Source organism: Rhopilema esculentum, chromosome 19 (assembly GCF_057945365.1).
Source record: "Rhopilema esculentum isolate cy_ngs chromosome 19, ASM5794536v1, whole genome shotgun sequence".
In the NCBI taxonomy this organism is placed as follows: domain Eukaryota; kingdom Metazoa; phylum Cnidaria; class Scyphozoa; order Rhizostomeae; family Rhizostomatidae; genus Rhopilema; species Rhopilema esculentum.
The window spans coordinates 3,075,562-3,100,719 of record NC_142833.1 but is presented as its reverse complement, the minus strand read 5'-3'; the positions used below and the strand labels follow the sequence as shown (position 1 = coordinate 3,100,719).

Here is a 25,158-nt window from a genome sequence, read left to right as displayed (position 1 = left end):
CTCTCGTGAGATTCTGGCATCCACCGTATTTTAAAATGGTAGATGTTTAGATACGTACCCGGGGAATCGCTATAGGGTGAAATCTATCTATGTCCAGTTCATCTTGCAGTATATTCTAAAAAAGGCAATCGCGGATTATGTGACGATTACATCATGACTATGAAATCATGTGCTAAAGTTTTGCATCAATAGCAGCGGAATCAGAGACAGAGCAATGATATTTTGCTATGAAAATATTTGGCAACGACGCAAAGAAGAACACGGGACCAAACAATAAAGTAATCTTCTTTAAACACACTCTAGAATTAATTTCACAACAAAACGTTACTAATTCCATAACAGATCGTAAAGAACAAACTTGCTATATTTTAGGTAGCACCGTGCAATTAAAGAAGAGAATAATTTTTTTTGCATACATACTAAATGTAAGCTATGTTGGAAATACCTGTATTATTTCTCTAGGGCGTGGGTTTTCACTCATGGACGACGCTGCAACAAACTGGTGGATAGTTCTACAATTTAGCCTGCAAAAAAATGATGATACTTAGAAAACGTCCATTTTTTACCTAGCCTCCTTGAAATACTTTCTCCCAGGTTACAAGCAATATTGAAAACGATTGTGATGGTCTTTGATATCACTTACCTTAAAATTATTTCGTAATGATCTGTTAATTTACTTTCATCCGAATATTCCCCTGGCACCTCGCTCTTTACTGACAATAACAAAGGACCGAATCTGTGATCAATAGCCGCGTAATTTAGATGTTCCTGAAAACAAAACATTATCAAAAATTAACACTCGTGATACAACTGTTCATAAAGGGGGATCAAGGTTTTGTGCATATTGTCACGTTCATGTGTGCTATCTTAATGTTCCTCCATTATATTTTCAAATTATATATCATTATTTCATTTTACGAATACTTCTACTTCCGCCTCTCCTTTTCCAGGAAAAATGTATAGGTTAGCTAAATATCATACAAGTCACAAGTAAAATATAGCTGTACATCTCAGCTTCATTTTGTATAGAACAACATTATTTTACTGATGATTGAATTCGACCTTGAAAATTGACAGCAGCTTTTCTATGTTTTGATTGAGGCTAAATAGTTTTTGAAAAAATACAAAAATGAATGCTTGTTTCAAAGGGTTTGATGGCATTAACACGGATGAAAACATTCATGACAAACTAGCCGCATCCTACATTGGAAATTTATAGTGGAAATGTATATAGGTGCACCTTTTCAAAGTTTTTTTAGCTTAACTAAAGTTGTTTCTGTTCTTGAAAATACCAGTATTTATAACTAGACATCAGACATAAAGCTCCAGCTCCATTTCAACTTTGCTGACGTACCTTGCCAAGAAAATTATTTCTGTAAACTGTTGCAGTATGATCGGAATCCACGACGCATTTGCTCAAATCGACTCTGGGCATAACAGGGCGATTTTGCTTGTCTCTCTGCAGAATATGATTGGTTCCCTCCATCCAATAGTCCCCTTCGACTGGTAAAACCACAAGAGGATAAGGTGAACCAAGAGCCAGGACCTGCGAGAAGAAAGATCCAGAATTCATTTTGAATACCCAATGACTTTCTCTTTAGCGAGGATGACTGGTCAGGCTGCTATTCGCTACAAAACTGAATGTCTTTGGATACATTAGACAACGTCATTTGAAAAGGAAAGTCGTTTAAATTCGATCTAGTGTGAAGAATGATATACTGTTTTCCACTTTCTGTTTAAACCGAAATGCAGGCAATGCTGTTGCTAAATTTGTAAAGCAAACAAATCAAGTGCTGCAAGCAGCCTCTTAAAGGGTTTAAAAATAAAGAGTGCGAAAGCTAAGACCAACGATGAGCTTTAACCTTCTTTCAATTGGTTGAAACAGTCTAATGAAACAGTGATTGAGAAGAATCGAGACTAAAATCCAGATAACAATTTGATATTCTCTCCCCTTAGTATTGATAGTGATATCTATTCTCTCGCCGGGAATTGGTCTCCTGTTCTGGTCCTGTCAAAAGCAATATATTTATACTCAAGTCCTTGCCAAAAGGCCTAAATATTTAACCTTACTTTTGCATTGTTTCTCTGATAAAACCTCTCACGTTTTTCCAAAACAACATGACTAAAGTGTAGTCATGTGATAATGCCAAATTAATTAATTTTACATTATTTTAGTTTTAACTACATGTTTCATAAAATAATTGTTAGGTAGTCCTACATGAGCAACTAAAGTAGAACTTAATCAAATAAGCTGAGAAATATCCAAGTGAGCACAGGTCTCTTTTATTTTAAATTGCTGTAATTTGATCTGGATAAAAAATTTATGACACTGGCCAAAGCCGCGGTAATACAACGCAGCTGAAATCCACAAAAAATTTGAAATGATTCCCACATTAGTGGCATGCTACGATGTTCGGAAGATTCCCACATTAGTGGCATGCTACGATGTTCGGAAGATATGGTTTGAATCCAAAAATTCCAAAAACATATTTGATGACGTCATTACTCAAACACTGTATAAAGTTACTCATCGAACGAATCTCAAAGTACGTTTGTCATTGGCATGTGGCTACAGAGAATCATAGACAGTTGAATATAGTCCTGACAAAAATACCGAAATAACGGTAAACTTCTCTTTGGCATTAGTTGTACAAAACTTATCAACCGTTAAAGTACCTGGAACATTATCCTGTCTTGAACCTGTACGTAATTAAAAATGAAAGAACATGGTTAAATCCCTGAACTTTTGCGGAGAACTTTATTTAAATCTCTTTCTCGATTCCATGAGTTGTATTTAAAAGCATGCGAAATTCGCAGGGACTTCGAAAGCTTAATGGTATTTTTTGGATTTAGCTCCGCGTAATTTTGCTCCTTTTACTTAGATATAACTCCCTTTTTTGCCTATTTGCAAACTCGGCAAGGGGGGAGGCATCAGCTTTAAAGAAATGGTGAACCCTAATGGAAAAACTTGGACACCAGAAGTTTATTTTGCTTCTAAAAATAAGTCTCTATTGTTTCATAGAAGATATAATATAATAATCGGCAAAACAGAGGAAACAGAGCAAAGAATTTTTAATCTAAAAGAAGTTTTAGGACAGCAGAGCAAAGAATTGTTTAATCTAGCTTTACTTTTGATTTTGGCTTTTCCCGCGTGCACTTTCGTTTTCATTTTACGATCAAGTGGTACCTATATTTGCACTCACTATGTGAAACCGAAATATCCCAAACGGTGTGGGAAGTTCTTCTTTTTCGGGGTTCCCCTTTATTTTAGGAGATAAATGAAACTCAGAAGAACCCAGATACAATAGCAGCAAGATCAAATAATAAAAATCATTCTTTATATAGGATCTTCCTTGAAATGAAAAACTATTAACATGATTGGGAAAAGAAAAAAACAGTTGCAAAAATCTCGTCCATCGTAAAGCTATGGATAAGTTTAAAAATTTAAGATTTAAAAAAAAGGAAGGCATGGACACAAAATGTTTACCTTAGGGCACATTTAGATAAGTCAGAAAACTAAGTAAAATTTGACAGTTGGGAAACATGATCTGTCTCTGACGTGTATCAATCCATTCATGGAAAATAAAAGTGGCGAGAGACTCGAAATAATCATCATGAGCAGCTTACAGGTTGGCACAAAATAAAGTCAAAGGAATCCGAGTGACGTACATTCATGGCTCATCCCCAAGTCCCTGTCTACCAAACAGAAAACAGAGCGTTCTAGAACTACCACGAATGAGGATTAACAATCAATGTAGTTCAGCGTGCTGTATGTTGAATGAATGGTAAATACAAATTGATATAATTAAAATACGCTTTAGTTACGATTTCGAGCATAACTTTTTTATCAGCTAAAGTGAACAGGAAGAGCAATGGTTAGAAAGAGAGTAGAAACTTAGTTTCGAGAGATTAGCTATAAAGAATGCAGCTCTCATTCTACCCGTTGCTCTTCTTGTTCTCTTTACCTAACGAAGAGGTACGTTCGAAACGTCCCAGCAATATCCAACTTTCGTGTGCAAAGTGGTATTTTCATTATATCAATTTGTATTTAGCACGAATGAGACTTGAAACCTAAATCAATTATAGAGCAGTTCAGATTCTGAGTAATACCCCACTCGAGGTAAGAGGAGCACCTCCCCATGGTTCGTTTAAATCAAGAGTTCCGGGGATAGATAAACAGAACAATGCAAAAATAAACAAACATATAAAACAAATCAAAAGAGTCAACCGACCCTAATCTAGCTGAGCCCCTCTCCCCCCCCCCCCCCCCCCCCCCCCGTCAACCTATATTAGCAATCAAACACAAAACTTGCTAATCTACTGAGACTTTTTTAAATAATCTTGGCTATTGGCAATAACAGCTAAAGTCTTCAGTGATATTTGCTGGTTTGGCAAAGAGTCTTTTGGTTTGCCAAGGCCATAGGTGAATTTTTAAAATTGACAATGCTATGTCTGTTCCAAAAGAGGTCAAGCCTTTACATTCGCTACATTCGAAACCGAAATATACGTGCCGACTTTGGCTGTAGCATAACTGCGGGCAGGTTTCGGGTGGGTGGAGACATTCAGCAAATATTTGATCAAACTGCAGTCCATTTTGGTATATTTAGAAACAGAAATAGGTATTATGCCAAAAGAGAAACCATTCATGTGGCAAATTGATAAAAACAAATCTAAAGTGGATCAGAAAAAGCAGAGGGCGCAAAACATTTTGTGCAGAATATTTTATTTGCGCAGAAAAGTGCTCTAGTTTCTTATTTTAACTAAATCACTTGACACTAGTCTAAACAGGTTAACTTGAGCGATTGGCGTATAAATTACTTTCAGCTGAGACATTGATGCAAAGAACATCTTAATACCAACCTGGAAACGCATTAGCCCCCCCTCCCCCCCCCCCCCTCGAAAAAAGGCAAAATTGTGAATAAGCTTATGTTATTTATTGGCAGGCACAACTTGCTGATTTTACTCCCACACATGCCTCACTTCATGGGGTCTTAGAATATACTATAATATCTGGGTAAATGGCATAAAACATATTTCATCAATACGTCAAACTAATTCAGTTTTGGATAGAAAACAATAGGAGGAGAACAATTTATCAAACTTAAGCCTACCATCGATCAGTGCACGCCACTTTACATAAATCAAATCGAAGAATAAGGAATGAAAAAATCATTGGGATATTAAACGTTGTAAGATATGTATGTAACTTTGGTATAGGGTAACTTTCGAATCAGAGAGTCAAATCTTGAAGATCGAAAAATTCTGGCAAGATTTGAATCAATGCAAAGGTGAAAAAGGGTCAGAATGCCTCTACTGTACCAAGAAAATTTAAGTGACTATCGGTAATTACTCTCTACTTATATTTCCTCACCGCATCCTCATTGCAATTCGATAGGATTAATTTGACTACCCGTAATGGTTTCCAGCATATATTCACTTTAGCAAAAGCAGAGAACTATCAGTAAGGTTCAGAGAATAATTAGCACAAAGTGGCACAAAGTGGCACAAAGTGGCACAAACTGGCAAAAACGTATCTCTCATATAACTTTCCATTGGAGCAACTTCATGTCACTGCCAAAATGAGTCATACTATAAATCATTAAGTCTCTTTCGATAAGACGATTCAATTAAATTATGGTTTAAAAATGCTAGCCGTAGAAGCATTTCGAAAACACACTTCGATAGAAAAAGGCGATAAACTCTAACCTGTTGAATGGGTTCCAAGGAATCATCTTCCTCTGTACTGGAATCTTCTGTTACAACTGGCATTTCCACCGTACTTTCTTCGACTATATCCTGCTGAAGAGGCAAACAAAACAAAGATTTCAGACCAATCGAGCCTGATCTTGTCGATCGCCGCATTCCGAAATGTTACCTCTTGCAAAGTGAACGATTAATCTATAAACATTTTGAGACAACTATTGAGAGAGGTTTGAATTTTGGGAACAGGACTAATCCCAAAACAGCTACATCCAGTCGATGTTAACACCTGAAGCCGATGTAAATTGCATTAAAACCAACGCTAGGTGTCCTTTCTCATTAGATTGTGTTGTATCTTGTTTCCGAGTATCCCTCCATACTTCCTACTTCCTTGAAAACGAGGCCCCCTTTATAAATGGCAACTGTAGCACCGGCTTGACTGATAAGGACATCTGACACCCTTACGATAACAAATAAAGATAGCTGTGTCACTTCAATACAAAAAGACCAAAACTGGAATGTACATTTGGCTTCCAAACAAAAAACCCTGAAATCTGAGATCAGTCCTCAGCTATCGGCAAAATGAAAGCCAAGTGAAGATAATGTTATCTACTAGTTCTATTGCAGGTGTATGCTAAAAGTTTTGTCAATGATTTTCAGGGCACAGATAGTTGGCTAGCTACAAGACAAGAGAAGAACATTGAGGAAGCATAGGCTGGCTTTGTTCAAATTTCGGATTATATTGTGTGTGAAATAGCATCAAAATGATTTAAGGGTTTTTTAAGGTTAATTGTAAAGGTTGAAAGGCATGATACGAGGGGCGGACACTTGGTAAAATATTGAGGGGGGGGGGGCAAGCCTATTGTTTTATTGAGATGACGTAACATTTTCCAAATGTTTTAGAACAAAATACCATTGTCCTCAAAACTTTTGGGGGCGACGGCCCATAAAGTTAGCGCGTTATTGTGTTATAATCTCTAGCCCCAGACCATGTTTAATTAAAAAGCAACAACATCAAATTGTTAAATATTTCTTGCTTGCTTCTTAAGAACGATCTTTGCTTCACAACAGTAATCAATTTTCTCTCCGATCTTTTACGATTTAAATTTTTATTCATTATTCTAGAACCATGAAAGCACTTCGGTTTTAACCATGAAAATTCTGCAAAATTTTTCTAGTCTCGATTTTTCTAAACTCTGCATTATGAGAATCAAGCTAATGACTTTAACAAATGTTTTTCAGGAATCATTTTCAATATCCAAACCTCTTCTCTTAATCACTATGCTCAATTGTTTCCCAGTTCTACCAGTTTTAGAGCCAAAACATTTCTTCGCCTAGGGAAGCCTTTCTTTTGATCTCTTAACCCATTTTTCTAATCTAAACTCTTAAAGTTTCAATAGGTTGCCTACAGCATTACATAACAAAAAGAATAACATTTTGAGGCCATAAGCCAATAATCTGAAACTTGGGAACAGGATCCAAAATGACATACAACATTCGAAAGAGCCATGCAAGATTTCTGCAGCTGTCTACTGACGATAGAAATTTTATACCTCGATACAGTACAATTTGATAGTTCTAACACCCAATGGTGGAAATAAAGCAACTGTAAAATCCTCTGCATTGTTCATTACAAGCACGATGGAAACAGGTTTCTGTAGACCGCTGATAATAATAATAATAATCCGATCAAGAAGTTTGGAAGATGAAATTCGAAATAACAAAGTCGAGGAGCTATTTGGAATGCATTAAGAGCAACAAGCTTGCTGTCGTTCCCATGTAAGGTAACAAGGCAGAAAGTGGACTTTTTCGTCCTCCTGTCTGATCGGGATCCGCTGACACGGTACCTACTTAAGACCTTGCCACTAAAACAGCCGCAATTGTTTCACAGCCGTATTAATCTCGGAACTTATTAGAAAAGCTGGAGTATTAGAAAATTAGAAAAACTTATTTTTTTATTAAGAAACTGGCTATAAAAAACGAGTACTGGACAGTCAGGAAAAATTAAGAAACTTCAGTACTCGAAGCAAAAAAATTAAGAAACTATGAAATCGTGATAAAACTGAGAACAACGAAGTTTTGTTAAATCCAAGAACATGATTGCCCTGATGGCCTAGAAATTAAGACACAAGGGATAAAGATATACTTCCCACGTCTAAATACAGCGTCAGAACGGAAGCGAATCTCTTGACGTGAAAAAAGGTCACGAACATTTCCTGACGCACAACAAATTATTTTGAATAGGCAGAAACCAACTGAAACCAATATTGAACGAATGATCTAACTTCCTAGTACTTCATGTACTACGAACTTCACCAGGAAGCTAGACTGCTCGATGTTGCTCAAATCTAGCACCAAGCATCTCAGAACAATTTGTCGATCCAAATTTTTTCAAGTTAGATATCGAGACTTAACCCAATGATTCCGCATAATCAATGTTTTGAAACAACGCATCCCATGCTACATTACAGGACATACTGCAATTGTACTTACCTCTCTGAGATCATGCAGAAGCCAACGCACTTTCATAACCTATACGTGCTCAATTCATTAAAACTCCTTTCAAAGTAAGATCTACCTGTGTTCGTCGTTTTCAAACTGATAACACAAGAGTGAGCTTGAATCGTTATGAATAGACATACTTTAAGTAGGAACTTCGAACTGCTATAACCTTTACGAGTTTCATGCACGTCGTGTCTACGTTGCCAGGCAGCATGAAGCTTTAACAAAAATCTTACATCTCCGTGTCGTATCAGACACAATTTCAACTGAAAATGACGTCATCAAGCAGCAAGCATTTAATACTCTCAACCCTCTAGTGTGGTTACTACTTAGATTGGATCTCATTACACTCGGTCATTACGCAATAAAAAATAAACACTCTTTGTCATTGCTTCACAGATTAACTCTTTGTAAATCCAAGAACTTTCTGATACAGCTTTTCATTCAATGACCTCTTCATAACTAACAAGCATTGTTTTGTGGGTGCCACATCAAAACATCTACACCCCTTTCTCTGACGGCATGCTAACAGACAAAGCAAGTCTAGAACTAACTTCTGAATACATAACTATTGCTTCCAAAAATTGGCCCCTCTACCACTGCCCAATGTTTATATATTTTCTCAATACCTTCGTGAAGCTTTCAGTGACAAAATGTTTACCTTCAGCATCTAAACATCCAAATTAAGCAACACTGTAAAGGGGAGTTGGGGATGCATTTTTAAAAATATCTTCATCCTCGTGCAAGTGTTCCAACAAATTTGGAAAGGATTGTACCTGCCGCTCAAGCCCCTTTAGGAAAAACTACAAAGTGAGCTTAAGATTCGTGAAAATAAACTACAAAACGCTGTATTAGAAAAAAACAAAATCAATACTGTAATAAAGAAAGATAGAATAAGAGGTGAAAAACGGTGCATCAACTGTCAACATACCACCGTCTCTAAACTTAACTAGGCTAGAAGTGATAAATTTGACACCGTAGGCCTGTGATGTGTACATTGCTTCTCCAGAAAAAAATCTTACAATTGAATATAACAAGAATAGCTGTTCTGTTTTACCTTTGCAAGAGAAGCCGGAAGACTTGTGCGCTGATCATCCAGGCGGCTTGACTACAAATAACAAAATAATATTGATGATCCCATTTGTCAAATATACAGAAGGAAAGACGATTTTAGTATCGTCTAATGTCAACAACGAACAGATAGAACAGGTCTCCTAAATGATGGAATATTGAACAAAGCCATCTAATTAAACATGTCTCCAGACATTTGTAAGGTAAAGTCGATACTACCTCGTCAAATGAGTTAGTTCGAGCTGCTAAACGAGCCTTGCACAATTCTTTCAGGAAGAATAGCACATAAATCGAACAAACATAAAACCAGCTCAGAGATATCACTAGGCTGCAGTTGTTAGGGTAAAATTTTCAAGAAGTATTGCCTCTGGCGCTTTCCAAACTGAAAGGGTTTTTATGAACGGCTTAAAATCGTTCGAATTATTCGTAAACGAAAGGTCAACGGTAGCATTACAGAGAATTTATCTTAGGGATTTAGCTTCACTCAATCTATCCTACAGCGCTTCTAAAATAGCTCTTTGAAACGATAACGCTTCTTTTTTAAATTTATGAAAACGAGACAAATTCAACAGGGCCAGACTAGCATCACAGAGGTATCTCTATGACTTTCCTAAGTTGTCACTGACCTGTAATCAAAACTGAACTTGTTTTACATCATTAAATATTAAAACTTGAATGAAAAGTAAATAAAATGCCATTCAAACTTCTTATTAATCACCAAAAAGTCTTTTACAAAATACCATTCAAACATCTTATGAATCAGCAAAAAAGTCTTTCGTCCTTTCAAATCTAGATGTTGAAAGGCTTACAAGTTCCAATGTTTTCCCAATTCAAAAATACGTGTTTGTAGTGACGGTTAATGAAAAGGGAGGTCATTTTAATGTTAATCGAACAATGAAAATTTTTCATTCCTCTAAAGAAAAACACTTAAATTGACAGCTGTTTTGAAAGGCATAGAAACTAATATTTTAATTTAAAAATCTTTCAATGCAACATTGTTTGGAAACTGAATCGTCTACGCTTGCCAACTAAATACCACTGTCAAAGGCAACAACCAAATTGAAATGGCCAATTTGCAGTAATCGAAAGTCCAAAAAAAATAAAATGTTTTGGTTCTTAAAGACAGACATTTATGAAGGAAATTCATTCGATTACGGTGTCATTCATTTTACCAAACAGGTAAGCAAAGACGACCCAAAAATGTTTTTATTCAAATGCCAATTAAGGTCTGTAATTAAATGGCCATTAAAGTCTATATTATAAGGAAGGTTAACACCATTCAAAATCGCATTACTCAAAAAACCATTTACGTCGACGCTACAATTAGGTCTCAATTCGCCCCGTCTTTTTTCAATACAACTTTCACTACTCTTATGTCGATAACAAGTCAAACTTTAGCTACTTTCATATGAAAAAAATTCATTGCACAAGTCGACTTTCTTGAAACCATAAAATATTGCGTTCAAGGTGTTGCTTGACCAGGCTAAAATTGCAATGACAAGACCATGCCTAAAAAGGGGCATAATTGATAGAGGAAAATCCACACTACTATTAATACGACTATATACCACATAAAAAATTGCCCCATGAAGTCATTGTAGCACCATGTCACTAAAATAAAGGATTCAATGCCGTCTTTTTTCAATGAAACTTGAAATAATTCTGATAATCTCTCTTGAACATAAAACAATAAAACAAACTGGCTGATGTTTTCATTTCTTGTTTCGAAGGCGGATAATGTGGCCTAGTTACCTACAAAGAAGTTTTGGTATTGAAAACAAGCAGTGCTACCAAAATACATCATATACGGGGAAGATAAAAGTCTGCCTAGGTCATCGAACGTGCTGCAAATGTTTGGAAACAGCGCAGCCGTTGCTCAGTCATATCACAGTTTTGATTTCATACCATAAATGAGAGGAATGCGCAGGGGTAAGATGCTTATAAACTTTGAATAGAACACTTTCTAAGTTAAATAACTGTGAGCATGAGAAAAAAATCGTGGAAATTACCTGCAGCCTGCCAAGCATCTCAAGAAAATCAAGCTCCTATGAGTAAATAAGAACGATTAACAATACTGGAAATACTTAGCGTTTGAATAGAAAATTCAAGTTCTGGAGAGGAAAGAAGATTAGCATGCAAAAGTAGGTGTTAACCAGAGGATTTCTTAGGTGACATGCATCCTTCAAAGTCGGTTGTTCTGCAAAACAACTAATCGGAATTAAATTTGAACTTTAACCAGGAAACAAGGCAGGACACGGACGAGATCTTAAAAAAGCAGTAAACATGTCATCTTGATATATGTGTATAGAATGATAGTGGTATATCACGTTATTAGCAACAGTGACGTGATTAGCAACAGTGACGTGATTCGCAACAGTGAGGTGATTCGCAACAGTAACATCAGTATTAGCACGTAATTCCCGGTTGTTCCCAGATCCCACTTAAAGTCATAGGGATCATCACGAAGAATCATCACGAGTTGCGTTGCGGACTTGGGTTTTAGCAAGCCAAGAAATGTCATCCAGGGGAACAGGACACTCTCTCTTTCAAGCAAGAAATACGTGCGTTTACAGCTGTATCCTTGATTTCACGCATTGCAGATTCAGCCTCTTGCCTAGGGAGAAACCCTTTTTCTCTGGGGAACTGTCCTCTAATAATAAACTGTGGACAAACCCTCACATTGCAGCTCTCTGTTAGAGCCACACGCCAACGGGTCCGCGACAAGTAGAAAGAATGGGGGCATGGCTGAAAGATCCCTTAGGATCTCTCACATATCCTTATACAACTAACAAGATAATAGAGTTAGCAAATAAATTGAGTACCAGAATGAAAATATAATAGTTTGATTGTTAAAAACATGACGTTTCGAGCATTTACTCATTCAAAAAATATGTTTGTACTTAGCAAAGGTTCCTGTAAAAAAGGAGTGTAGTGCGATGGAGGGAACAAAATTTCTCAGAAATGGGAATTGAAGATAATCAGTCCAAAAGGCACTCTGCTACAGAGCCACAAGCAGCAACATGGTGTTGACCCAATTTCCTGTCTAAAAACGCCCTAGCAACTTGTCACCCGTTTTGTTATTTTTGTGTCGGTTCAAAAAAGGCATCAATAACAAAGAGCAACATATTTTAGTGTAAATTCGATTAAAATCCATTTTTTCTGTTGCACATACACTGTTTTTAATAGCCACATCAAACAGAAACCAAATAATGAAACAGTTCCATTTAACGTCAAGTTCCGCAACGTTACGTCATAATCTTGCGTCGTCGTTTAAACCGGCAAGAAGGCAATACTAGTTAACTGAAGAGCATTCAGTTACCAATTAATTGGCATTTACAATTAAGGCATTGACTAGAACCTTTTCAAACTCATATCATAAAATAGCACGGCTTTTGCAATGTACGAAGAATGTGGAGGAATGGTACTTCGATATTATGAATTGGCGATGTGGACAAAACTGATGATGATGATGATTGATGATGATGATGATTATGATTATGATTATGATTGATGATTATGATTATGATTATGATTATGATGATTGATGATGATGATTATGATGACGACGATGACAATGATGACGACAACGAAGATTCCAAATGTATTAAAAGTCTGAACTTTTCTAGATGCACTTCCAGTCTGTTTCCCAGACAACTAAGAACCTTTATGCTCTATGAGATTGCGATTCACAGACTTAAAATACCTAAAAAACGGTGGCACGAGCTATGACTCGCCAAGATTACAGAACTCATTTATTGGGGCTCTTTGAGTGGAACCTAACTGGGAATCTGTTTTTTTATTTGACGAAGGACATTTTTTGCTTGATAACATAACACGAATAATTATTCTTATTCGGTTGCTTTTTCAAAATGCGTTTCGCAGATTTACACTTTCTTGATAAACAGCGGGCAATGCTATGACGCAGTAAGTTTACCAAACCCAGACCTTTGAATTCCACTATCAACCTTTGCAAGAAGGAGAAATCGATGCGTGCCTAACGATCCCTAACGACCCGCGCTGACAAAACGGTTCCAGCATAATGATCTCACTGCAGTGCAATTACTTGGTTACGAAGGGGAATCTTTCGTACGTAATTGTGAGCAAACTTTTAATTCACAGACTTCGTAAACTTCCTAGTTGCGAGAGCAAAGATTTCTTCAACTCGGAAATTCAACTATTTCATTAAGAAATGTAGACACCGATCCCAAGATTAATTAATGGATCATTCTGGTAACTGTTGGTCCGACCTGAGACTTTTAACAAATTTCCATTGTTTCTATGTTTTTCCTATACCAAACCACCTTATCCAACGGGGTCTGAAAAATTTCGAATGAATTTTGGATCAACCCCAGAGAAAATTGAAAAGTCCCTGCAAGCATTTTGCGACAATTTCGCAAAGCCTGGAAATCTTCGAATAACTTTCACCGACTTTGCAAAACTTGCGAAAAACTAAACAGATTTCAAACACTTAACAATATATTTTCCACGACTCATTCATGAAAGCTAATTCTTGCAGAAACTCGTGAAATCGCATATTCCCGCACTTTCTTTTGTATCCTACATAACAAATTGCAAATTATACGTCTAATTACGTTGACGCTTGACAAGATGAAAGCACCACTCTCGATTACGAGAAGTTTCTGATCTATTCTGGCTACCGTTCAACATGCACGTACAGAACCAATTTTAACTGCACAACGTCACGAGCAAAACTAAATGTGATTGGTCGAATCTAAGAGGATGACCACAAAGGGGATCTCACGCTAGCAGCCGAACCCAATTTAATAGCACGATTATAGACCTAAGTGTCGATTAGCGAACCTCAATTGCCCACTTAATCGGGAAACTCACGATTCTCGATTGTTCGTTTGGGAAAATTGGGAAAATCCTTTGATTTTGACATTCTATGCCTGCATTGTTTCGATTGTCTCCCGCCTTTGAATTCGGCTTCTATGTTACCATTGTTGAACTCATCAAAATGCCGATCCATTGTTACACAATTGGCAACAATTCTACATATATATATATATATATATATATATATATATCTATATATATGGATGCCCATCGAGCCGAGCAAAATCCCCCCTTCATGTACTCATTCTTCGTACATAAAAATGCAAACATTTTTCTAATAGCCATGTTCAATAACTTGGATGCAATATAGAGAGCTAAATCCTTTGCAGAATCTAATTACTGTAGGACAATCAAATGACAAAAGAGCCTTAGAAATGAAATATTCTAAGGCACGCGAGACATTTAAAGATTCTATGAGAGGAGATATTCAACTGTTACCAATCGAATTTCCGCACGTGGCTAAATGAGAAACTTTTACGAATGGCCATAGGCAGAAAATTACCACCAACAACCAATATGAAAAATGCGAATAACAATTTCCAAAACCACGATACTTTAGTTGCCATATTCGTGGAAAAAAAACCTACGTAATCCGAAGCAAGGTTTATTTTAAGGAATTTTTATCACTGCACATATTCAAAAATTTTGAAAATTTGGGTATCACCTTTTGAAAATCTTCATGGCCACACCCATCAAACTAAATGTATGTGGAACTATCGAATTACACAAGCTCACACCCAAGCTTTACATTAGATTTCGACGAAGAAAAGTGGTCTAGGTTGAAACATGTTTTCGAGAATAAAGATCTTAACGAAAGGATTATGAAAAAGAAACTCGATAGCTTTTAGGTACTGAACAAATTCCAGAGATGTAATGCTGAACAAAGTTTTTTATGTGTCTACTGGTAGTTGCTGCAATTTTGCTTTCTAAATGCCAAATCTCTCTATTCTAGTTTCATCACTGCACAAAATTTGAGTTTATCACTGCACAATTACGATTTATCACTGCACAAATTGGTTATAGCTGCACGTTAAAATAAAACTTGATTCGAAGGCCGATCTGGTTACTATTAGATATATTTTCTGATAGTTTATATGCTTCTTTTCGTCGTAAAGTAGCGTTTGTTTTGCGCTGACGATATTTAATTTATCTTACGCCAACAGTCATCTTTCTTGTTTCTGCCTAGACGATATACATTGATATAAAACGTTGAACAGAAGCCGATAAAAGAAATATTCAACACAGGATACTTTCACCATAACATCGGACATCTCGCGGTCTTTTTTTCTGCGGCAAGATAAACGAAATTGCATATTCATTTGTCGAGCGAAAAAGAACATTTGTCTTAATGACGCGCGAGAAATTCAAGATGATGCTTTGAATTACAACGTGTCTTTTCGCCAAGGCAGAATGTTTTTCACATCTATGGTTGTTTGCATTGGTAGAGGTGTCTTTGTGAAAAGCTTTCAGCCACGCGGTGTATCAATGGTTATCACACCTTTAATGTTTTCTTTCTTTTAAAATGCCTTCTGCATTTAAAAATGATGTATCTGGCTCTGATAGCTTCAAATGTCCAATGCGGTACACATTTAGAATCAAGAAATGTTTTCGCCTTTCTCTTTGACAATCCCCCTTAAACTTAAAAACCTTCCCAGGAAAATCTCAGACAATCAAATTCCCCATTGCAGTAGGTCAGAAACAAGAACAGTCGAGCAACTTTAAGAAAAGAAGAATATATAAGAATACTGGGATAAAGAACCAGAAGACTGCTGCCTCCAAAGACATCCCTACAAATTTTTTAAGGTATGACTTCAATTCCCTTTAAAATATTGAACCTCAGGCTTGGCCATTTGAGAAGAGCCAAAGCTCTTGCTCCCCTCCAGGGTCCCCTTAAATGCTGGAAGGGAGCTACAGATTGCTCTCCTAAATTGCTCTAAAAAGCAATTTGCTCCCCTTGAAATCAATTTCCCTTTGCTTCTATTCTAATTAACCTTCAAATAGCTCACCTTGAAATTGCTAAGGAGAGCTGAGCGAGGCCTGTACCTCTCCACAACTTTGGCTGAGAGGCACCTAACCTCTCCCCACAAATCTTCAAAAGAATCCTTGCACAAATATCATGATGGCAACAGTAGAGGATGTAGCCACTATTGAACATAGCAGGGTTTCCCACAAGCCTTATATCAAACTATCTTTGTCATTGTCAAAGTCTTTTAAAGGAACTACTGGGCAATGAGCCACAAACATCCTTGAATTACACCACCAAAAATTAAAAATAGTACAGCTGTCACATTTCGTTGACCACAATAAGCTAATACTCCTAATCTACAGCAATAACTGAAACAATGAATGTTCTTTTTCATTTTAATCACAAGCCACAAGGTCAACATGTTTTGAGTGGCCCAAAAGAGACAGATCAAATTTAAACAGAAGTGACAAAGCAGTCTTGTGGTGTAGAGGAATTTCAAACCTCTCAAAAGAGCAGCAAATACATTGTGAAGGAGGAGTCGTTTTCCCTTCCTAATCTCTACCCCTTTCTACAAGCTTCCTTTCCACTCCAACCCCTTCTGAGTCTTAACAATATAATTTTCCTACTTATTTTACCCCCCCCCCCTAAAATATGATTAACCCCCCATCCACATTCCATAATGCTCTGCAGTCCCTTTTATTATTTCCTTTTATCATGTCTTTTCCATTTGAACTTCCTCTACCTAAACACCTGCTACTTCCAAACAGCTAGAACCGGTAACAAAAAGTAAAATCAGTGTTACACAGTAAACTCTAGATCATTCAGTTTGTAGAGTCAATATCATCTGCAGCACCTTTCACAAACAATACCATACAAGAAAAAGTAAATCGAATAAGCAGAGTTTTAAAAAATGAAATTTGTATGGATCTAATAGCAAACCTCTACATATCTGTCTTCTGCTTTGCTACCAGCATCTGAATTTGGTGCTACTGTTGGTTCTGCAATTAGGGGAAAAAACATTTCAATGAACTTGGCAAACACATATTTAAAATACCATATCAGAATAAACAACAATTTTCATGTCAAATGATAGCAAATTGTATAAAACTGAGATTAGACTTGAGATAAAGGGAAAAGAAATAGAAAACATTAATAAATTGCAATCTTTTAGTAAACACTTATCCTTAAAAGTATGATTAAACCAGTAGATCTTGAACATACAACTGGTTTTTTTTCAAAATCAGCTGCTTTTTTAACTTTACAGAAGTAGCTAATACATTCCTTTAACATAACTAAGTTGGTTAAAATCTCCAAGTACAGTTAAAATTCATTCATCAAACTAAATATCTACATGTTCTTCAATAATAACATTTTGAAGAATTCTCCAACAATATCTAAAAATGCTAAACTTATTGCTGGAAGGCTAAAAATGAATATCATGGAAAAAATTTACATCACTTTTGGCTTCTAAGTAATGGTAAGAAGAATAAACAGTGACTTGAACATACTTTTGTGGTATGTATACACACGTACTCAAGGTATTTAGTATAGTTTATCAATCTGGGGGTGGGGGGCTGCAGGCCCAGATCAGCTCTAAATGAGCTACCAGAACCTTGACCTGTATTTACAAATAAATGTTACTTGCTCAAAAGTTATCTCTTTGTCAGAGAAATCTGACCAGTTTGCTTTTTGTCAGTGTATTTCTTACTCCTACTTTCTCTTATCATATTTCAAAATTGGCTATCAAAAATAAGAAGATAGCACAGAAATTGATTATCAACTTCTGTGTAAGTCCACTTATTGTATAATATAAAATACTCAAGAAGATCAGGTAGAATTTCCTGAAAATCCAATTAATACTTGTTTGAAAAGAAATAACCTGCAAGGCTTTGTTTCATTTAACAGGTCATGTGTGCAAGGCATGGCACATACAAACCCTACAGTTTTACAAATTTCAACCTTCTCAAAATCAAAAGCAACTCTGCACTCGCAAAGTTTTGGTATAAACTGACATATTCTCCAGTCTGTTTGCATTTGGGATGAAATTTTAAAGAGCCCAAAAATAACTTTACACTCTTTTCTTCTTTAATTATACACCCAAAAATAACTATACACCAGCAAAATTAAGTTCAAGCTGACTGTTCTTAGTTTTTTCAAAAGTCCAAGGCTGAATTGTTCTTAATTTGTTCTTAAATTGACAGGGTGTAAGCAGTGAGATGCTAACTTTTTGCTTAAGGGAGGTGTTCAGGCCTCATTTGTCAATAAAGTGAGTGAGACAACATTCACTTCATGAAAAGTTTTAATATTCACCGAAAAAGCACCCACACATTGCTGAAAATCCTCATTTTTGAGATAATAGCATTGTTCAAAATAGAATTTTACAGTAGCTCAGTCTCAGCTTGTTCTTAATTTGTTCTTAACTTTTGACCAATTTTGAGGCTTGTGTTCTCTTATAAAATTGTTCTTATAAAAAAAAGAGTGTCACCTAAAACAAACCGATAAAATAAAATACCACAAAATGTGATAAAACAGCACTATATCACATCTACAGATAATTATAAAAAGCTGAACAATTTACCTAAATATGATGGAATTAAATATTTTCCTTTAAATACTGAGTATGAGTTGTTTTTAATTTAAAAATAAACGAGTGGCCTGCCAAAGCATCCCGCAAATTATTCTGTACTGCGAAGACTTCTCGGGGGCCGAACATATATAAAGAGCACTTCGAAAGACCACTTTAAAGCCTCGTACTTTTCTTAATATCAACACTCTGTAATGTCGTTATCGCTACGTATCGCTCTTCTGATAAGAATATTTGCAGCTTTTGACTGGTAGCATAAAGACCACAGCGAATTTAAGTTTTTTCTTAACTTAGACTGAAATTAAGAAGAATAGGTATAGGGCTAGCAATTAGAACCGATAACGTGAAAAGAAAAAAGTTAATTTCATCGTCCAATTGATCACCCAAGTTAGGCCCATTTGCATTGATTGATTGTTAACAACGTTTACACACTTGTAGATCGTTTGCTTGTAAATAAATGCGCATAAATAGTGGTCAGAATTAACGCGTTTCATTGTCGATATTTGATCGATTTTTAATCTTCCGTGAAGGCCTACTTCATGCCCTACACTATACTCAATGAGAGCAAACAAAATATTATCGCCATTGTTATCAGCCGAAAGTGGCTACAGTTGGCTGTAGAAACTTCAGCGCAAGCTAAAAATTAAAATTAATTCATAATTGCTGCTTTCAGAATAAAAAATAAAGCTAACCCTTCTTACCAAGATGATTTTTTTGTGATGCCATCCTTCAAAAAAGTAGTTGGACTTAGGCCTTTCTGTGTAATCCCTTTATAAAACTTTGTTATCATACACTACATAAACATTGTGACAACATAACAAAACTAGTATTTAAACATGAAACACTTCGTTTTCATTCTTTACACAATTCCATGCTGATTTGCGGTTCGACCCGATAACCTCCGAAAATATCCGTGTCGGGCGATCAGCTTCTGTTTTCAGCGCTCTGAATCTGTGATTCCTATTCAACTTTTCGCGGAAGTTATAACAAAGGTTGCTTATGGGAAAGCTGTTAACTGCCTTTTATTCGTTTCCACAGGAAAAATCAACGGTGTTATGCTTTTCAAATAAAGTTTTCATGAGATTTATATCTCCGCTTTGTGTCTTCGTATTTATGGAAGGAAATACTGGGTATCGAGACTCCCCTATCCTCCCACCTTCCTCTAGTCTAAACTTTCTTGGCTCATCGAAAAAAATTAGGGACAAATATTCGGTTTAAAAATACCTTAAAAAGGGTTTTACCAATTAAGTTGCATCTTCATAACAAAATGGTATAAAATAACAAGTCTTTAATGAAAAATAAATGTTTGTAGCATTCCATATTTGTATTCGAAACCTATACAACAAATGACTTGAAAGGTCTCTTAACAAATTTCGGATTTTTCGCGCGCTAGAGCTTCAAAATCTAGCAAAAACTCCACTTTTGGTTTGATTTAGGAACGAACTTGCAGGCCAGCTTTTAAAAAAGCAAATTCTAAAGATTGCACAACAGATTTATAGACTTACTGGATATACCTAGATAAGATATCGTTAATGTGTACACAGCACAAATACCTTTTTTAGTTGAAACTGAGGACGATCGAATAAATTTTGCACGAGTTTCCGACAATGTTGAGGAACTCTCGGAGTTTATTCGCCTTCTCGTTCTTCCTGCTACAAAATTTTGAATCTTTTGCTTCTTGTTGCGTTTTTTCTTGACCGAAAAAGGAGGAAGACGACCTTCCTCGTCTGCCATATTGACTTCTTCACAAGATGACTAGCAACATACAAGTCAATGATCTAACTGTGCAGTTATCTCCTGGTCGATCAATCTGTCAACACGCCAGCGAGTGAGTTCCTCCATATTCTCAGTGTGAAGAAATTTTGGGGGAGCTTTTTTATGTCTTCTTGGTTCAATCCCAGTCCCAATTTTGAAGCTCCTTGCTTTTGATTATTAAAGCGATATAGACAGCTACAAAAACCTGCTGTATTGTTTACAATGTGCAAACTTTTGAACTGGTTAAGACTTGGCAAGCAAATAGTAAACAGTGCATAAGGCTTCACCAGCTCTTCGTTGAAATTGAATTTCTCTATCCATACCACGCTAACGTATTATAATTATACCAAAACAGCCCAATTTATATTGCCTCATCTATTATTCATTACCAGAGCTATTAGGTTCAAAATTGTACAACAGCTTTATTCAAAAAATTTAGACATCCCTACTGTCAGAGATCACGGCCTTCTTATCATCAGCACAATCAAATCATTATTTTTCAACACTACCAAAACAAATAAAGATTGTTTTTCCATCTTTTCTGATTATAAAGATAATTATCTTTGCTTATCTTGTTATACTTGTCAAGATCAGAATATTTTTTAAAAGTAAAACTACACTCTCATGATAATAAATCATCTTGAGTCATTTCAGTGCCCCCCCGGCCGCCCCGGGCCCCATCTAAATGCTTCGGCCATCTGGCAGCCCTTCCCTATCTAATGAGCGACTGTTAACTTTACATAAAACTTGCTAACGTTGCAGTTTTGGCCCATTGATATATCAATTCGCTCCAGTTTCTCTATTCTTTGCACTCTTCTTTACACTTCTTTACACAAAAATTAAGAACAATCCAGCTCAAACTTATTCGAAAACATTAAGAACAGCCAGCCTGAACTTCAATTTTCTGTAGTTCTTATCAATATTTTGGTCCTAGGATACAAAAAACAGAAAAAGGAATAAACGTGCTATGAATTCATGTGATATACAGAGTCCAAAGCCTTTTCTCGAGATCACCAAATGAGCCTCTATTATACCCGATTTTTAATCAATACACTTTCAGTGCTGAACTCACTTCAGCGACTGGTGCTATTGGGTTTCTTGTTTAAACGAAACCATAGCTCTCCTATTAGTGTCATACGTAATAGCGCTTTGAGTTAGATCACAGATCACCAATTGTCTTCAAGCAAGAGAAGCAAAGATGCAAGTTAAAGAAATTGGTTGCTGGGGCGGATCCAGAGCAAATTTGAAGGAGGGACAGTTGGTAGTGGGGGTGCTGAAAAATTTCAAAAATTGGTAACAAGTTTACGCTGTATACAACAATTTCAGTCCTTAACTACTGATAGAAGGCTCTCCATTCACTTTGTAAGGGAATTTTCACAAAAATCCTTGTATACTTTGAGGTAATCCTTGAAGTAAATCAACCTATACGTCTCAGAAAGTTTTTCACTTGACTCTCATTCTTGAAAAGGGGCGCACAATTTTCAAAAGGGGCGCCAGACTTCCTTCAATTCGGTGAGGGAGGGGCAACTGCCCCACCCCCCTTAAATCCGCCACTGATTGGTAGTACGGTTCTTTGAGTTCGCATTCACATCTGGTGGCCTATCTGGCTTGCTTCGAACTTGCTCATACAAAGATGTCGGAAGCACTTTCAGAGTTGAAGGAGAACTCAAGTAGGTCTGTTTCCAAAAATTGGGGGCACGTGCACTGGTGTAGTGCTATGAAAATAACTAGGGGGGCTCTTGCACAAAATGTTGCGAAAAACAATAGTAGAAATTTTCCAAATTTCGGCATCAACAAGTGGGACTCGGCTCCCTGAGCCCCCCAGCTCTACATCCTGGGGCACGTGCCCCTGATACCCCTAATACAACACCCCACAGGGCACAGCAATTGTCTATAATCTGATGCCCTGGTCAAGAATGCCGACTCTGGGGGGCCTCCGAAGACGGCTTCCAACTGTTTTGCAAATCAGAAGGGCTTATTGCAATTGCAGGATCATGGCAACCTCTTCTTTTCCCCCTTGCATCGGAGTCCCTGTTGCTGTTTTACCAAAGAGATTTGAGACATTTGAAAATTCCCTCGCGTGTTGGGAAGGCGGATAATGGCAAATCCTCCAAGTCAACTGTGAGCATTTGCATCGGAGATTGCAAATTTCACAGCCAAAAACGAGGAAGGATTACTGATCCGTGGAAAAGACTGGGTCACTGGAAGCAATTGTCCTTTAGGTGCTCATTCTCCCAAACAATGAAGTTTGCGCATGCTTTCTAGGTAATGCGAAACCTCCCGATTGGATACAGGTGTGGGGGACTGGGGCTGATCAATTCTATGTTACCGAAAAAGTAAACTTTATTTTTACAATAAAAATTCCAACGAAGCATCCAAAGAGCGAGGTTGATTTCCTAAAACCACAGAGGTATGAAAAGTGCTATCAAAAGATTATATGGATTTGCATGAAGGGCCAAGTCAGCCCATCCCCCTTATCACCTCTTCCATGACCATTTTAGGATTCCCCCTACGTTTCCCATCAGGATCGCGTGCGTTCATTTCAACTATGTAACTTCTCACAGTTGTGTAACATTTTTAGCCTCTCAACTGTGTAACATCTCAAATGAAGACCTACGTCCAGGTCGGTGCGTATCAGTGGTAGGTGAAATGAACGTAGCTAGGTTTTTAAGCTAGACTTATCTTATCACCGCGTTCTTCATTATTAATTGATTCTTCCAAATGTCCCTCGTCTTTTACACAAAAACAAGTTGCTGTAGAAGCATATTTAATTATAAACTTGAACTTTCGGGACATTGAGATGGACATAGGCGCTGGATACGGGGATGCTTGAAAACTCAAGCCCCCTGGGAAACTATGAATTGGCGTAATGTAGAACAGATCTTTGGGAAAAAGCTAAAAGCAAGTTATTTTCTCTATATAAGAAACTTCAAATCAGAGCAGGTGTTCTTAGCAGTCGAGATTCTCTATCAAACGGACCTTGTGATAATCATGATAGGGATACACAAAGATCGATGCATCATTGACACGTCATGTTCACTCTTTCAAGAAATATTCTTATTTCAAATTTTGAAAAACCTTTGTGAAAATAAAAAATTCAGCAATTTTGTCTAACGTCTACATTTATGAAACTTCATTTCCCATATTCTAGGCATGACAAAATGCAAAAAGACTGAGAAAGCAAGGGATATTTTTGTACACTAGTTCCTTCTCTGCCATGCAAATAAACATGATCGCCTCAACAGTGTAAATGCAATGCTGTTGTCTGTTGGTGTTGGTTTGATAAATCTTTATACTTAAGAGTTGTTAAAAATCATCCTCTATGGTTATGAACAGTCAGTTATTATTTGATTCAAATGCAAAAAGACTTGAAGCTGGTTTCAAATATTTGTTATCTTAGGTGCTCTGTCGACTTGAATTGGCTTACAAACATAAGCAACTTGACAAGCATAGTGCAAAAAATGAACAAGCCCCTAACTAAAACAAAACGTTCAGGGCTCAAGGCTTGCCATTAGTTAGTTTGTTGTGAAGAAATAATACCATCATATACCCGCAAATGAATAAAACTAACACGAAAGGGTAATGTTGGAGGAGTAGACACAGCTGCCAAGAAGCAAAAGTGCTTTTAATGAATCACGGCAAATAGATCGTTATAAATAGTTCAAGATTTTCTCGTGTGCGTAACTTTTGCCTACTGCGCAAACAAATGGTGTCTTGGGGCGGACTAAAAAATTTAACTTGCTTTAGCTGCATGATATGATTGTCTCTCTGACTCATAAAATTTCTCTCAATGGAACTGGACTTCTTTATTCACTGCCATAGGAAAGAAGCTGAGTGGGTGATCTAATATTCAATAAGGTAAAGACCATGAAGAATTCTAACATGTTCCTGATTTTTAGGGGGCTCGTGACTCTACAAAGTAATAAAGATCTTTTGTTTCTGATGAACAATCAGTTTTTCTTCTACTGTTTTCAAATAATGGCGCCCCACCAATAATCTCACGCCGTGGTTACATGCGCACGAACACAATTCTGAAGCCTGCAGGCTTCATATGTTTTAGCATTTCATGTTAGGAGTTGCGTGTATGTTACTTATTTCATGCCTGCGTAGTGGAACCTTTATGCGGGGCAAACTACGGTACTGAAAATAAGGTTGTCAGAAAGAACACTCTTGCTTTAACCAAAAAAGTTTCAATAGAAATACCATCTCAAGATCTAGATTATGACGTCATGACAGTCAAAGTTCCTGTTTGAATAAACTCTTATTTTTCTGAGAAGCAAGAGCCAAAATCTATTAAATAAAGGCTCCTCGAAGACCAAAATGCTGAACGGTCACCGAAACCCCTTAAGAAACCTATCGCTACATATTTCATACAGAATATTGCTACATTCTGTCATTCACTTACCCCATCCTTTACCCCTGTTTCCTTAGGTAAAGTTATAACAGTATTGGATCAATTTACCACAAAGGTGGCAGACCAATTAAAGGAATACAAAGGGACAAGAACTATGCGAACATGACCTCAAGTTTCTATAGTAAAAACTGCTGAAAAGTTAGAAACTCGCCAATACTTTGCGCCTAAAGTTCGTGTAAAAGCTTGACGTTTCTTTGGAAGTCAATATCATAGTGGTAGAAAACTTGCCCAACAGCTTTTTATATATTTGTGATGACGTTAGGAAAGGGCAAATGTGGAATCGAATCACTGGCTATCTAACTTTTAAAT

At 36.8% G+C, this 25,158-nt stretch overlaps 1 protein-coding gene across 7 annotated transcripts in view; it reads right to left on the bottom strand.

The window, feature by feature from the left end:
• Positions 1-25,158, bottom strand: part of LOC135688389 (rap1 GTPase-activating protein 1) — a 40,902-nt gene that overhangs the window by 15,259 nt on the left and 485 nt on the right. For 2 of the 7 annotated variants that reach the window (XM_065205224.2, XM_065205226.2), the window contains exons 1-9: positions 20,234-25,156; positions 17,036-17,094; positions 11,283-11,318; positions 9,260-9,310; positions 5,707-5,799; positions 1,355-1,546; positions 644-768; positions 446-524; positions 59-115 (exon numbers count right to left, since the gene is read on the bottom strand). In XM_065205224.2, coding sequence (XP_065061296.2) covers positions 59-115; positions 446-524; positions 644-768; positions 1,355-1,546; positions 5,707-5,799; positions 9,260-9,310; positions 11,283-11,318; positions 17,036-17,094; positions 20,234-20,414 — 873 coding nt within the window. In that variant the 5' untranslated portion in view covers positions 20,415-25,156. Of the gene's footprint in view, positions 1-58; positions 116-445; positions 525-643; positions 769-1,354; positions 1,547-5,706; positions 5,800-8,193; positions 9,221-9,259; positions 9,311-11,282; positions 11,319-17,035; positions 17,095-19,381; positions 20,205-20,233; positions 25,157-25,158 lie in introns of those variants that run through there. The other 5 variants (XM_065205222.2, XM_065205221.2, XM_065205223.2 and 2 more) reach the window with 5 other exon arrangements.